The sequence below is a fragment of the Strigops habroptila genome, chromosome 14, assembly GCF_004027225.2.
Source record: "Strigops habroptila isolate Jane chromosome 14, bStrHab1.2.pri, whole genome shotgun sequence".
Lineage (NCBI taxonomy): Eukaryota > Metazoa > Chordata > Aves > Psittaciformes > Psittacidae > Strigops > Strigops habroptila.
The window spans coordinates 6,086,203-6,100,239 of record NC_044290.2 but is presented as its reverse complement, the minus strand read 5'-3'; the positions used below and the strand labels follow the sequence as shown (position 1 = coordinate 6,100,239).

General features: G+C 53.5%; 1 protein-coding gene across 2 annotated transcripts; it reads right to left on the bottom strand.

Moving 5' to 3' along the window:
• Positions 1 to 2,990: 2,990 nt before the first annotated feature.
• On the bottom strand, positions 2,991 to 12,276 carry USH1G (USH1 protein network component sans). Of its 2 annotated transcripts, XM_030506573.1 has the most exons (3): positions 11,851 to 12,276; positions 4,086 to 5,327; positions 2,991 to 3,369 (listed from the first exon to the last, which is right to left on the bottom strand). In XM_030506573.1, exons 1-3 carry the CDS (start codon positions 12,249 to 12,251, stop codon positions 3,366 to 3,368), a joined length of 1,647 nt encoding a protein of 548 aa, XP_030362433.1. In that variant the 5' UTR covers positions 12,252 to 12,276; the 3' UTR covers positions 2,991 to 3,365. The 2 variants fall into 2 exon arrangements, with proteins under 2 accessions (XP_030362433.1, XP_030362434.1); XM_030506574.1 differs by lacking the exon at positions 2,991 to 3,369 and having other exon boundaries at positions 4,082 to 5,327.
• Positions 12,277 to 14,037: the final 1,761 nt, after the last annotated feature.

Genomic DNA, 14,037 nt, shown 5'->3' with positions numbered 1-14,037 from the left:
GATGTGCGGCTCAAGGGTGGGGTGTCCACGCCATGGCCAGACACAGCCCATTGTCCTCACTTCACTCCCTACATGCCACCTCCTGCACCATCAGGACAGGGAAATACATGTCTAAGATAAGCCCAGGAGACTGGTTTTGCTGGGAAGCCCAGTTTAACACCAGCACAGGGTTTGGGGAGTTAAGGGACAACCATCCCCAGGATCGCAGGGTTCTGTGCCAGGGAGATGCTGCCATCCGCTGCCACGGTGCCCGCAGGACCTGTGCCATGTCCAACCCTGGCACCACGGGCAAGCCTGGCCACGGGCAGGTACGAAGGGCAGTGTTTGCTTGCTGGCAGCACCGGGCCGGGGAAACCTGCTGCCTGGCTGGGTTTCTGTTTGGGAGGGTATGGAAGGGTGTTCTCCAGGGTGTGCCAGCCCCAGCCTCCACCCTGCTTTCACAAGTGCCCTCTCCGAAAGGAGCTTGTTGTTCTCGGCCGCGGAGCAGATGCAATTAGTACCAGCGAAGTTCTCCCGTGGAGACCGGGCTTTCAATGGACAGAGATGGGGCCTGTCTGTGCTAAGGATGTGGGGACAGCCATGTCCCTTCCCCATGTCCAGGGCAAGCAGAGCCCTGCTCCATCATGAGCCCGCTGGGATGCAGCAATGCAGCCAGCTTGGGGGGTTTGAAAATCAAGGGACATCTCCTGGTCTGGGGGGTTTGAACGCCTTGATCTGCAAGGGCTGCATCCCCACACCTCGTAGGATGCAACGTGGTTGGAAACAAAGGACCAAACCCAAAGCCAAGCAACAAGCATGAGCCCAAAGAGCAGGCACTTGATCTGGGGCTTCTGACACCTCTGACAGCCACCCCTGTGCACACAGACCATTCTCCTTACCCCACCTGGGGCAGCCATGGGTCTGAGCCCATCCCCTGGGCTCTGCAATGATGTGCTGCTGCCATGGCTCAGTTCCCTGTGGTCATGGAGATAACATTGGTCTCAGGGCTCAGCAATCCCAAGCAGCATTTCTGGGCTTGGTTTTAGCTGTGTGGGGATGTGCCCCATGGCACTTGGGTACTATCACATCGCCAAACCTTTTACCTGGTTCTTTGGAGGAAAGACAAGTTGGGAGAAGGGATCTGTGTCAGCATCAGCCCAGCATCAGCAACTACTTGGGTGCTCCTAAGCACAAAGGCAAAGTTAAGGAGTGTGCAAACCCCAGCTGCCCCACAGCCCCCAAATACCTGCTGCATCCTGGTGCTTGGACAGCAAAAGGCAACAGCAGGTTCCAAGCCAATAGATCCACTTCTCCCTGCCATCCTCTGGGATAAACTGGTCCCCATGGCACTGGAGTGACAGGGATGTGAGCCAGGGCAAATCACTTCCCTCCTGTGTTCGGCACAAACCCAAAGGCACGCTTCATCCCTGGGGGAATTGGAGCCGGGAGCTGTTTTGTGGGGGTGCTCTGATGGTCATCCAGAGCAAGGGCAGAGGGCTTGGGTGAAGTCACACATGTGCATGAGGAAGGGGATGAATTTAGCTACTATAACCTCACCTGAAAACTGGCCTTAGGTTGTGGGTCCTGCTCACAGCAGCACTTGGTGGCCATCCTCCTGCTGCCTCGCAGCCTCGGTGGGCTGTGGGTCCCATCCTGCTCTCCCAGCCCCAGTCCCGGCAGAGGGAGCTGTGACATTATCCAGAGCTCTCCCTGCCCGTTGGCAGCCCTGGGCTTTGGAGAGAGACCAAAGCAAACAGGCCCTGGTGCTGCGCAGCCCTCACGGGAACTCGCCGACTCAGCACATCTGATCGCTCGCCCTTTTGCCTGGAACTCAAGCCAAGAGTTGTGCAGAACTTGCGATTTCAAATAGAAAAGCACTTTTAGCTCTAAAAATCACTTACAAAAACTCCTCCTCAGTTTGCATCTGTGCAGAAAGATCTCGGTCCTGCAGTGCTGCGGTGGTGTTTAGCTGATACTGGAGCATCAATGTGTGCAGCAGCACAAGGCTGGGACCTCACACCTCTCCTTGGGGGGCTTCAGCCACTTGAGGGGCAGTAGGACACAAAGCCACCTTCAAAGAGTACTTTTGCTCCACTACACACACACCCAGGGCATGCACAGGCAGGGAGCAGCACAGCTTCACACCAAACAAATCCCCATCCTCCAAACAGCAAAACCACGACTTCCACAGCTCCAAAGGGACAAGCATGGTCCAGATCCCAGCCAGACCTGGGGTGAGCACACACAGACTGTCAGGAGTCACTGTGCTCCGGTCATTTCTTACCATTTGCATCCTTGAGATAAGGCTGGATAAGCAGTACCAACAACAACACGCGGCACTTCTCTGATCTGGTAGTTTGCATCACAGCCTGAACAGGCATATGGCCAATACCCCATAGCAAGGGGCTGTTGACTCTCCCACTAGGATATGTCACTTCCCAGGTCCCCATCCTGCTCCTGCACCCCAGAACCACTCCTGCCACCCAGGAGCCATCCATAGGTGCAATGGAGCTGAGGGTTTGGAAAGGGAGTGCAGTGGTCAGTGAGAGATGTGATGGGTCTGTGCAGAACACTGAATCCTACTGTTCAGAGCTGTGTTTTGAGCACTGATACATCAGGGATTCTTGGAAGAGGCTCTGGGCTGCAGCCTGGTGTTATGCTGGGTCCTGGGATGCTCCTGGAGGCAAAAATCAAGGTCCTTCACACACAAACTTCGCTTAATGCCCTGGAGAGATGGGACAGAAACATTGCCTCCATGGGAGAGCAGTTTGACCACTGGAAGGCACCTACCAACGTGTTCAAACATGTCTTCATTTCAGAAGACAGCGTGGACTGGACTCAGGGATGTGCTGGCTATAGTCAGGGCTGGCACAGCCCCAAACCACAGTAATCAAAACTCCCTTCCAAACCCCAATAACAAACAATACAACGAGAACCAGAAGAGAGACCAGGACTCCCCATCTCTGCTCCTCCAGCCCAAGCCCCACATCAACCACTTGTTCAAGAAGGAATGGATTGTAACTATTTATTTTAGGTCCCTTTGATAATATGATCACGTATCTCCTTCCACTCCTGGCTTGTGTGGTCTCACAGCCTGTGACAGCACAGTGCAGCACGCTTCTTCCTCCAGCGAGCAATGACCGTCATCCCTTCAAGGTTGGCAGGAGCTGCCTGGTCCGATCTCAGCCGTCATCCCTCTGTAGCAGGTACCGCCTGGGAGCATTGCACAGGCAGGGAGCAGAGCGAGGGAGCAGGAGGGCAGTCCAGAGGGACCGCTGGGGATGGCTGTAGCTTTCAGCTGCCCCAGGAAGGGAGTCTCTGGCTTGTGTTTTCTGGCAACTTAGAACTGGGTTTGTTTCTGGATCATTAAAAAAAAGATGATGATGCTATCTGCAAAGGGAAAGAGAGAAACCCATCAGCACCCTGAGGATTCAGGCCTGAGTGTTCTGAAAGCTGTGAAACCAGCTAGAAGCACACGGATACTTGAAGGCCGGCAAGCCCAAAGCACACAGTGAATTGGGGTGTCAGCAGATGTGACAGTGGGAAGAGCACACTGACGCCTTCCCTTCACCTCCATGGCACGTGGTCCTTCGAACCAAACCAACCAAACACCATAGAACAGCAACAATTCCAACCCAAATATGCAGTCTCCAAAGGTCTGAGTAAGATCTCAAGTATCTGGGGAAGGATTCCCAATGGCGCTGGGCACTGCCGTCAGCCTGCTCCCACCGGGAATTGTGGCTGATTTCCTAATGCCTTCAAAAGGTGAAGAGTCAAGACAAGCCTGAGCTTGGTTGAAAATCCCAGCTACGGGGACACAGAAGAATCAGACCACAGAGCAGTCTGCATTCATACAGGTTATGAAACCAAACAAGGGCTTCACGTCCTGCCCAGCCACATTAGAGCTGTTGAGTAATGAGCTAACGCTGTTGCTACCTCTATGAACTCTCATCATTTCCACACGAGCAGGAATTTGCCCACACACAAAAGCACTGAGGTTACCTGGACTCCTACTCTTCCAAGTGGGTTGAAACCAAGACCTTACATTATCCACATCTCCACCTGCTGAAGGCTTTAATCTCTCAGAGGCCCCATCTCCTACTTACAGTTCAGTGTCTACAATGACATCTGGCTTCTCCAGAGTTTGTCGTCTCCTCTGGATGGCATCCACAATCTTTTTCCTAGGGCCCAACGGGATATTGATGCTCTTCAGGTCATTGTCTGAACACAGCATGAGGGCCTCCAGGTCAATCTTTTCCTTCTTCAAGATGGAGATGAACTCAAACATGTGCAGGGAAGCCAGAAAAGTCTCCAAGGGACTGGTATCTGGTTCATCATCATCATCTAAGCCCAGCTCCACCTCATCCCAGGGCAGCTCCTCCGCGTTCCTCTCCTGCAGGCTGTTGGCACTGCCAATGCTATCGTTGAGACTTGGCGAGCGCTGCAGGCGGCTCCGCAGTTTGACACCTACCCCATCTGTGTTGTCTTCACCCAATGTGCCAGCGTCCTCCCGGCCGATCCCAAAAAGCCCACCGCTGACATAGTTGCGCCGGAACACCATGGTGCCGAGCCCGGGGCGGTTGAACAAGGAGTCGTGGCCAGAGTCGGTGCTGACTTCCGAATGGGCCGAGTCCATGTGCAAACCTGGGTCACTTATGGCACGGGAGACAGTGTCTTCATCCGTGAGGAACATGTCTCTGATATTACGCCGGGTCCATTCCTTGGGACTGGCGTATGTGCCCTGCTTCACAAACATGACATCGTTCCCCAGCTGCAGACCAGATAGAGACCGCACACTTTTCCTCCCATCCTCATAGATCTTGAACGTCCCATCCACTTGCTTCTTCTTCTCCAGCTTCTTTTGTATTTTTGTCTTTCCCTTGGCTGTGCCATGGATGGTGGCTTGTGAGTATGGCAGGGAAGTCACCATAGACATGTGCTGGAACTTCTTGCTTAAGGTGCTACTTGAATAGCTGGAGAAGCTCATGGTATCCGAATTATCTGACATCTCCTTTCTGTACCGTTTCTCCATCCTTTCGTGGTGCTTCTTCTGCAGCTTCACACAGTCTTTAATCCTCCGCTCCGCATCCCGAAAGGCCTTGTCCTTCAGTTTGCTCACCAGCTTGGGGTTGAGGCTGCTCTGCTTGGCAGCTATCGAGTCCAGGTATCGCACACACTCCATGTGCCCCTTCATGGCTGCCATGTCCAGCGGGGTGTGGTAGTCATTGTCCAGGCACCAGATGTTGGCCCCAAAAGAGATGAGGAAGGAAAGGCAGTTGAGGTGGCCATTGGCTGCTGCCAAGTGGAGAGGGGTGTTCCCCCAGATGTCACATTTGTCTGGATCCCCCCTAGACAGCAAGAAAAGAACCGGTTAACATGCAGGCATGGTTGGCAGACTCTACTGAGACATTCCCACTTGTGCAGGGCCAAATCAGTACCATGAGCTCCTAAAATATGAAATAGATGAAGCTCAAAATATGAAGCTACATGCCTCTGGCCCCCACAGCTTAATTTTAAGGGGGTTTCTGGAGGGGTGTACCACTGACATGGAATCATGTGCCTGACATGCAAGTCATGACATGAATTTAGCTCTCAGGAGACACATGTTCCTTCTTGCTGGCCTTGGCCTTGGGGTTTTGTTGGGAGTTTTTGCTGTACCACGCTTGGTCTCGATTGCATGGCTTGGAGCACATTGGTATTAGCACATCCTGAGAATCCAGTTTCAGAGAAAGTGGAGATTAGGTTTCTGCGCTCCTCAAGAGCAGGACACTCGACTAATGCCATCAGCATCTCTTCTCACACCGTGCCAGCCCCTACCCCAGCAAGCTGCTGACAGGGCACAACCGCTTGCCCACATCTGCCTCCCATGGCAGGACAGACACAAACCAGGGATTCAGGGGAAGCTGGTCCTCCTGACATTCCTCTCTATTTGTGACCTGCTGAAACAAGAGCCAGTTCACACCCCTGCTGGCACCAGCCTTCGCCTGAGTGCGTGTGCTAATGATATGCAGCCAGCAGCAGTATCTGTCAACAAGGCGCTCTCCCTTCCTGCACAGGGATAAGGCAAAGCCTTTTATTAAGGCTGTGCAGCTCCACCACCCTCAAAAGCAACTCCCGTGGGCAGCAGGGCTCTGTCTCAGCACAGCTCCTGCCCGTTTCATCACCACTCTTCCAATGAGGAACCAAGCATTGTCTCTCAACCATGAAGACATCAGCTCCAAGCCCCGCTGACACCAGGAGTCTGGAAGGCAAATGCACACTTGAGACTGTCAACCAGTGTTACTTTCCTCTTTGCTGCTTTGGGATCTGTGTTGAGAAGAGCTGGGAGCAGCAGAGCCCTCAACCCCCTCCCCAGCCCCACATGCTCTGTGCTATGGCTCGTCACACTTGAAAGAGCCTGAAAAGTACTTCAGAGGAAGAGCACGGAGATCACAGGAGCTGAGGGATTTCTTTCCTGGTCTGCTTTGCATCTTCATCCCTAGCACCCATAACAGCTTTGTCCTCATCCAGCACATCCACACTCCCATAACAGAACAGCAGAGCCAGAGCAGAGCCACCAGCTGGTGTAATGACTCAGTTGCAACCCTCAGGCTTTGCTGACATCCCAGCTATGAAATACTGAAGGGAAATGATTCGGAAAAAGGCAGAAGCAATAAAGACAGTGTCCAGATATTAAGCTGGAGATTACTTGGACTCAGAGTGTGAGCTTCCTGCCTGCATTCCCTAAATGCTGCTCTGAGGTGTGCTCAGCTTTTCCCTTGTGGAAGCATCACCAATAGCTCTACCAATCTCGTGTTTTCACAGGGTTTGTAGAAACTTAGTAAGTACAACCCCGAGCCTGCTGGCAAACTCAGCAAGTTAGTTAAAAGGTTCAAAACTGCGTAAGATCCAAAAGACCCACAAACCCTGCAGGACATATCTCTCTTAGAAGCAAAGAAAGGCTTCAAAGATGGGTGTTAGGGAGAAGGGCAGATCACAGGGTTGAAGAGCTGTGAAACCAGCAGAAGGAGAGGAGGGAGCTGCCAGTGCTGTAGCAATGCCCAGTTTCCAGGAGTGGCAACTCCCCAGCCCTCATCTCTACCCTCATAGTGACATGCCCAGGCTGGGAAATTCATGGGGAGGATAAATATTTGATGAATTGCAAGAGAGGAGTGAATTATTGATGGGGCTGGATTAAAGAGCCAGTGAAACTGGAACTGCCGGCGCTGGCGGTAGGACTCCGGCGTGTGGAGGGTGGTTGGTTTGTTTACGTGTGCTCTGAACAGGCACATGTGTGCCCAACACGGGCGGGCAGATGAGCCAGGGCACCATGAGGGTCCCAACAGGTACATGGACTCATGATGGGGGCACGGAATTAGCAATGGACTCACTAGAAATCATCTGCTCCCCAGGCCAAGTGTATGGATGCTCCATCCATAGAGCCCATTCTCATGGCTGGCTGGTCCAGCTGGCAAAGGGGAAGGTCTTGGGGGATTCATATTTGAAGGTCTACTTTCCCCTCATGAGTGAGTGCATCAAAACTAGCTTTCCCTGGGCATTTCTACTGTCTAAAAGCAAGAGCATTCGAGCAAAATTAGATCTCTGGGTCCCTTTGCCCTATAAATGCCTGCCGCAGGCGCTACAAATGCATCCAAAGGGAAGAAGAACGGTGACTTGCAAAGTAGAGGTGTTTGATCCAGCACAGATAATAAACATGAGGCCCTCCCTCTGGCAGGTGTCTGTCTGAGCAAACCTTCCCCTCCAGGGCGCTGCACACGAGGAGATGCTGACTGCAGGGTCCACTAAGTGGGAACCTATGTTAATAACAGGTATAGAGCGCAGCACTTCTCAACTTCAAAGCGTTTTCGAGTGCTGAGTCAACTCCTGTAATAATCATTATGAAAAACACTGTTAATTGAGCCCCTTAGGTGGACATGTGCATGTCCTGAGTCACTCCCTTTGCACCGTGACAGGCACACTCACTCCCTTCCTGCTGGTTTTTCCCCTCCACTTCTCCATAGGATCCCAATTAGCTGGAGAATCCAGCGGCACTTACACATGTCCTTCCCTGGCTGCATGTGTGAAGTTCCTCTGATAGCATTGGGCTGGCTCATGCTCTGGCTCATGGTGTGTGTGAAGGATCAGGCCCTCAGACCAGGAGCCAGCTGGGTGCGGAGTGCCTCTGGCTCCCATAAAATGTTTTTGGGTGTAGGAAGAGGAAAACTCATTCATGGCTGGAAGGAAAAAACCCACCAACTTCAACATAGCCAGGGCAATGAACCGAGTAAAGCTTAGAAATGAGCAGAAAAGATGAGGTTTTGGACCGAGAGCAGAGCTTTGGGTGTTGTGGTAGGTCCAGGTGGTGGTAGGTCAAGGATTTAGCTTTTCTCCAAGTTCAAATCCCCCTAGATCCAGCACAGATGCTGTAGATGAGCTTCCCCTCAGGGCTCTCTACCTCTTGCACCAACAGAAAGCCAGGCCAGCAGCTATTGTTGCTGGTGATTATTACTGCTGTGGTAGCGCCTGGGGGCACGTCTACTGGCTCAGCACTTCCCCATGTCCTGATCTCAGCCTGACTCCAGGAGCCAGCTCAGGTGCCGGAAGCAAGGAGGCTACAGGCACGCTCCACCCTGCTCCTTCACCCTCCCGGCAGGCACGGCCCAGGGGAAGGTCTCCCCAGCTCGGCACCGGTGTGGCTTTGAGCACTGCGGTGTGCAGGGGTGCACATCACCTTCACGTGCTCTGCTGCATCTTCCACTGCAACCTGCCCCAGCCAGGGTGATGCGAGTCCCTCAAGCAGCCTGGCTGATGTCAGGAGCCCTCTTGTCCCATCCCACCCACTGCTGAGCTGCTTGCATCCCTCTGCCATTAACATCCACAGCATCCGTGATGCCCATTGTAAGAAGGGAAACTGAGGCACATACCCGCAAAGGCGACAAAGCTAACTGGGGGCATGTCTAGCAGAAAGACACATCCTCACCTCTCCTGTGGTCCACTCCAAGGCAAGGAAGTCCTGGCTATTCCCAGCTGAGGGCCCAGACCCATGGTTAACTGGAGCTGGACCGATGCCCACCACTGCCACTGCAGTTCATAACGAACCACGCTGAAGAATTACTGCCTCTGAAAAGCTGCAGTGCCAAATGCCAGCCTGCATCTTCCCAGCCATCATGTTAATTGAGTTTGCTTCTCTCACTGGAGCCCAGCCAGGAGGAAGAAAAAGGCTTTTTGTATTGCAGACAAGAAGGATGAGCCACTGCTGATCCCTCTGTCCCAAACCCTCTCTCCATCCCCATGCAGAGGTGGCACAGAGGCAGAGACATCCCCAGCTGTTATGAACAGAGCACTGATGACAGAGCCTAGATAACCCTAAGTGTCCATTGGGCACCAGTACCACTGCCCAGTGCTGGCAAGGAGGATTTGGAGTTTCTTGCCGCCCCATCACCCCTTGTGCCTCAGCATCCTCCTGCAACCCAGTCAAAGGTTAACCAGCCCCCTCACATCCTTAACGCCTCCCACCCTATCCCTGCGTGGAGCCAGCCCAGCCCCAAAACCTTCACTTCTCCCAGCACCATCCCATGCCTCAGTCCCACATTGTCCTGCCTTGCTGTGCAGGGCTCTCTCTGCCAAAGAATAGCAGAGGCCAGAGAGAAATGCCCTGACATTCTGGGGCACTCAGGGGTCCTCCCTCTTGCCTCCCAGTCTTTATAGTAACATACCCAACACAGAACTAAGTTTCACTTCTGAACAAGACAAAGACCATTGCACATCATCCTAAGCACTAGCAGAAAATCACAGGGGCTGACGATGGGCTCTCCTGCGTCCTGCACAATTCCCCCTCTCCTGCACCCCTGTGCCAGGCTCTCCTGCCTCTCACAGACCCAAGATTGGCTCCAGGGAGCAGAGATGTGCCTGTATTGAGCTGCAGGAGGGCAAGGAGGCTTTGCTGATCTCTGTGTGGTCCTGGGCAAGGATCTGACACACAGAGATGAATGCATTGATGTAAACACATCCTGCAGCCCGCAGACACACGTTTTGTTCCACCATCCATCACGTAAAGGGCACTGGGCTTTTGCCAGGCTATTTTCCTGTCAGGAACAAATGTATATTAGGCTGTTAATTAAACAGCAGCCGAGCTGCACTCGGACATGATTGAGCCCACAAGGACTTTTTAATCCAATGTGAACTTATAAAAGGGGCCCCTCCATGGAAAAGCAGCCATGGAAAAGGCTTTGTGGAGAGGCAGAAACTGTTGGTTTGGATGTGTGGGTCGACAGGGCAGGCAGTGGTGCTGCAGGGTGGAGGTGGCCAATATGAGGACATATAATGATATAAAGAGATATAAAGTCAGTCTTATAGGCCCATGCTGTGGGTCAATCCAAAGCCTTTCTGGAGGGGTGTTCATCCATGGCAGGGGCCTTTCACACTGACCTTTGTGCCATCAAAGAGTCTTTGGAACCCTTTTTGACTTCAGGGTCTCATCCCCAGAGCTCCCGCCCTTGTCTCTCTGGCCCTGGGTGGTGATTCCCCTCCTGGCAGAGCTCAGGGCAGGTTTATGCTGGGCACAGCCTCTCTGGGAGGCACACAGTAAGTGCCCCATCCAGGGAAGCATCACGGGGCGCTCAGCCCAAGAGCATCTCAGGGTGCACCACTCAGAGGGATGCCTTATCCCCTCCAGACTCCAAAATCCTGTTTTCTTGAGCACACTCCCATTGCATCAGGCACTGAAGGACTTCTCACAATCAGACCAGAGCATCAGGGGATGCTGAAAGCCCAGGAACAGGCACAGTGATCGGGTACAAGAGCTGCAAACACAGCCCAGGGTGGACACAGAAAATCCCTGCTTGGTTGCCTGGTGGCCCCACTGAGCCCTGGCCCAACATGGAGAAGCAAAGCCCTTCCAAGGAGGGGTGCTGAACATCCAGGCTGCCCACCTCAGCACTATTATTCAATATTAGAAAGAAATAAATCAAAATCAGCACCACCAGTAATCTCTCAACACAAGGCAGAGGTTGCTCCACTTTGGATGCCGTTAGATGAGGTGCTCAGAAAAGCTGCTGGAGCAGAGAGAAGTGCTGGCACGTGCTCCCTTGGGAGGCTGGTAACAACAAGAATGTCATGTACTGCTCAAGAAGGAACTAGGCATGGCAGATCTTGCCTTAGCAAGTTCCTCCAACACCAAGATGTAAAGCCTTCAGTCTGAAAAGCCCCCATAGTCCCACTCCCATCCCTCCACTACATCCATGTGTACAGAGCCAGCTTTGGCAGCCCAGGGTGAGGTATTGAGAGACAGATCAGCATCAAGCAGCCCCAGTGAGGGAGACTGGACTTAAACCTGCGCTTGGGGAACCTGCTCCTGGTTTCCCTGGGCTCTGGGTGCATGACAGGCTGCCCGGGGGTCACATATTGAGACCCTGCTTTGGATAAACCAGACAAGAGTCACCAACTGCCAGCTGGCACTGCGCACATCATTATGTGAGCAGTTATCGGGACAGAAGGAGCAGTTATTCTCTCTGCCTCTCATTTAAAAGGGCTTTTTTCATGGCAGTGACCCAATGTGTTTGCACTTCATCTCTGAAGTGCATTACAGGACCTGACTCAGGACTGCAAAGCACTTGCGGGGGGGACAAGTCCCTGGAGAGCTGAAAGCAGGGTTTGGAGCAGTTATAGGGTCAGAGGAGCTGGGGTAACACACAGTGGTTATCAGGAGTGTTGGATTGGACTCAAAGCACCACCAGGAGACAAAAATAACGGGGGAGAAGGCATGTTATGGACAGAAGCCATCATTTTGTGGGGCACCTGCATCCACGCTGACCTGCAAGCAGGAAAGGGGGAAAGATGGGGTCCCAGCTACTCTGTCCCCAGGACCAGCCCCATGCATTCACCAGTGCTCACCCTCTGCTGACGATGAGGCGCAGGGCATCCAGGTTGCCGTGGTAGGCAGCCCATAGGGTCGGGGTCATGCCATCCTCGTCCGGAGAGTTCAGGTCCTTCTTGGTGGCTTCCTTCAGGAGGTCCAGGTAGCCGTCCCGGGCTGCTCGGTGGTACTGGTCATTCATGGTGTGCAGTGGTCCCCGGGCGAGGGCATGGGTGCCCAGGGGGTGCTCAGAGGATGGGCATGGACGCGGGGAAGGGGAGGGCTCCCTCGCACAGCGCCGCTGTACCAGGACACCTGAGAAGTCCCGGCCGCTCCAAGCACAGCCAGGCAGGCGCTCCAGCGCTTCCCTGGGTCCTAAGCATCCTCCAGCCCTCACGGCTCCTCGCCACAACCCTTTCACGCACCAGCAACACGGCATATTACAGCTTTCAATTAAGCAGCATCACTGCGATGGGCTCAGCAGCGCTGTGGGCACGGTGACAACTCACTGTGTCTATGTGCCCCCTGCACAGAGCAGGCTGCCAGGTACCTGCCTGGTGCCCCTGCATGCCCCTCGCCATAGGTGCCCCATCTCGAGTGAGGGGCAGCAGCAGCCGGGGAAGGAAGCGAGGGCTGATGGAGCACCAGCCCCCACGGCCTCCACTTGCAGCCCCATCAGAGTAGGGCAGCAGCTGGGACCTGGATGGATGCTCCTGCTCCATGCAGACATGGCCAAGAGAAGTTTGGTGACTGTCCTGATTTCAAAGCAATGCCAGGGCTGTTTTCCTGGTAAAGATAGATAGATAATAGATAGATAGATAGATAGATAGATAGATAGATAGATAGATAGATAGATAGTTTTCCTAGTCTCACTAGCAAGATAACAGCAGACCTAGCCACCATCCCTGTCCCCCGACTCCCCTGCCTGTGCCCACAGGATTCTGCTTTCCAGGGAACTGCACAACAAATTGCACAACAGGAGTCCCTGGTAACCTGAAGTAACACACAGGCTGGAAAAATTCCCTTCCTCATCCCCTCTCCCTCTATGGAGACCATAAAACCTCCTCGAACCAAACCCGCTCCTGTCTGTAGCTCAGTACTCCTCCTACAATGTGCGCAATGGCCTCTCCAGTGTCTTTTATGCTGACACAGGATTCCTGGCTGTGGTGAGCCCTGCGGGGAGCTGGACAGCCTCAGGCAATGCCTGCAGCACAGGATTCCTGAGCCCCGGGCACCCTCTGCTGTCAGGAGAGGCAGAGCCAAGCCTGGATGTTGACCAAAGCACGTAGCTGTTGCAACACATTGTGCCCAACATTGAATCGTATCCCCTGGGACATGCTGTCATGGAGGAGGAATTTCTTCCCCCTGTCTTGTGTGTTTTGCCTACCACATCCTGGTCCTGGCTCTGGGAATAGAGAATTCCAGGGCTGGACCATGTGTCTGCCACCATGGCCCTGGGGCAGTGCAGGGGTTTGGAGAGGGTAGAGGCAAACCAAGGATGAGAAAGCAGGGAAGAGTGGAAAAAAGGGGAAAGACTGAAACACAGCAGCAGAAAGGGCTGGAAGGTAATGAGCAGAGAGGAGGAAAACAGCTTATTTTTCTAAGCAAAAAACCACCCCGCAGGGTCTGCTCACATCAGCAGGTTCATACTCACCCGCTCAGCCTCCTTGAGTGAGTCCTGGTGGGATGTAGTAGACATGGAGGTATTTGTGGCTGGGATCCTTCCGGGTGAAAAGCAGCGCAGTAACGTCTGCAATTCATTACAAGGTGATTTAATGATTCTTGTCTTATTACTAATTAAGCCTGTTACGCTGTATGGTAGCTCCCAGGAAGGACCGGGAGCATTGCCCAAGGCAGTACATGCTCTTTCCTTTGTTGCTGGCTGTTAAGGACAAAAGAGGGACGATAAATCAGTGCGTTTCGCTCGGGGGCACTCTGAATCTCTGGCCTGTGCAGAACATCTCCATTATCAGCTCCGATTCACTACCTGGGCGTCTGGCTTCCCCATGGAATGGCTACAGGCTGAGATCAACCACTCAGCCCGAAGAGCAGCCCCTAAGGCTCAGCGGAGGCCAGGCGGGGCAGACCCAGCACTGCTGGTGGCAGCCGGTTGGTGGCAGCACGGGAAAGACACACGAAGGTCTCCCGGTGCTGTACGGGAGATGTGAGCTCTCTCCTTCACCATCCCATATAGCTCAGTTTGATGCTGTCCCTGTAGGGCTGCA

Coding starts and splice junctions, on each gene's coding strand:
- USH1G (XM_030506573.1), bottom strand. CDS start 12,251: ATGCCGTGTTGCTGGTGCGTGAAAGGGTTGTGGCGAGGAGCCGTGAGG. Junction 5,328..11,850: donor CGCCTCATCGTCAGCAGAGG/GTGAGCACTGGT, acceptor CTTGCTGTCTAG/GGGGGATCCAGACAAATGTG.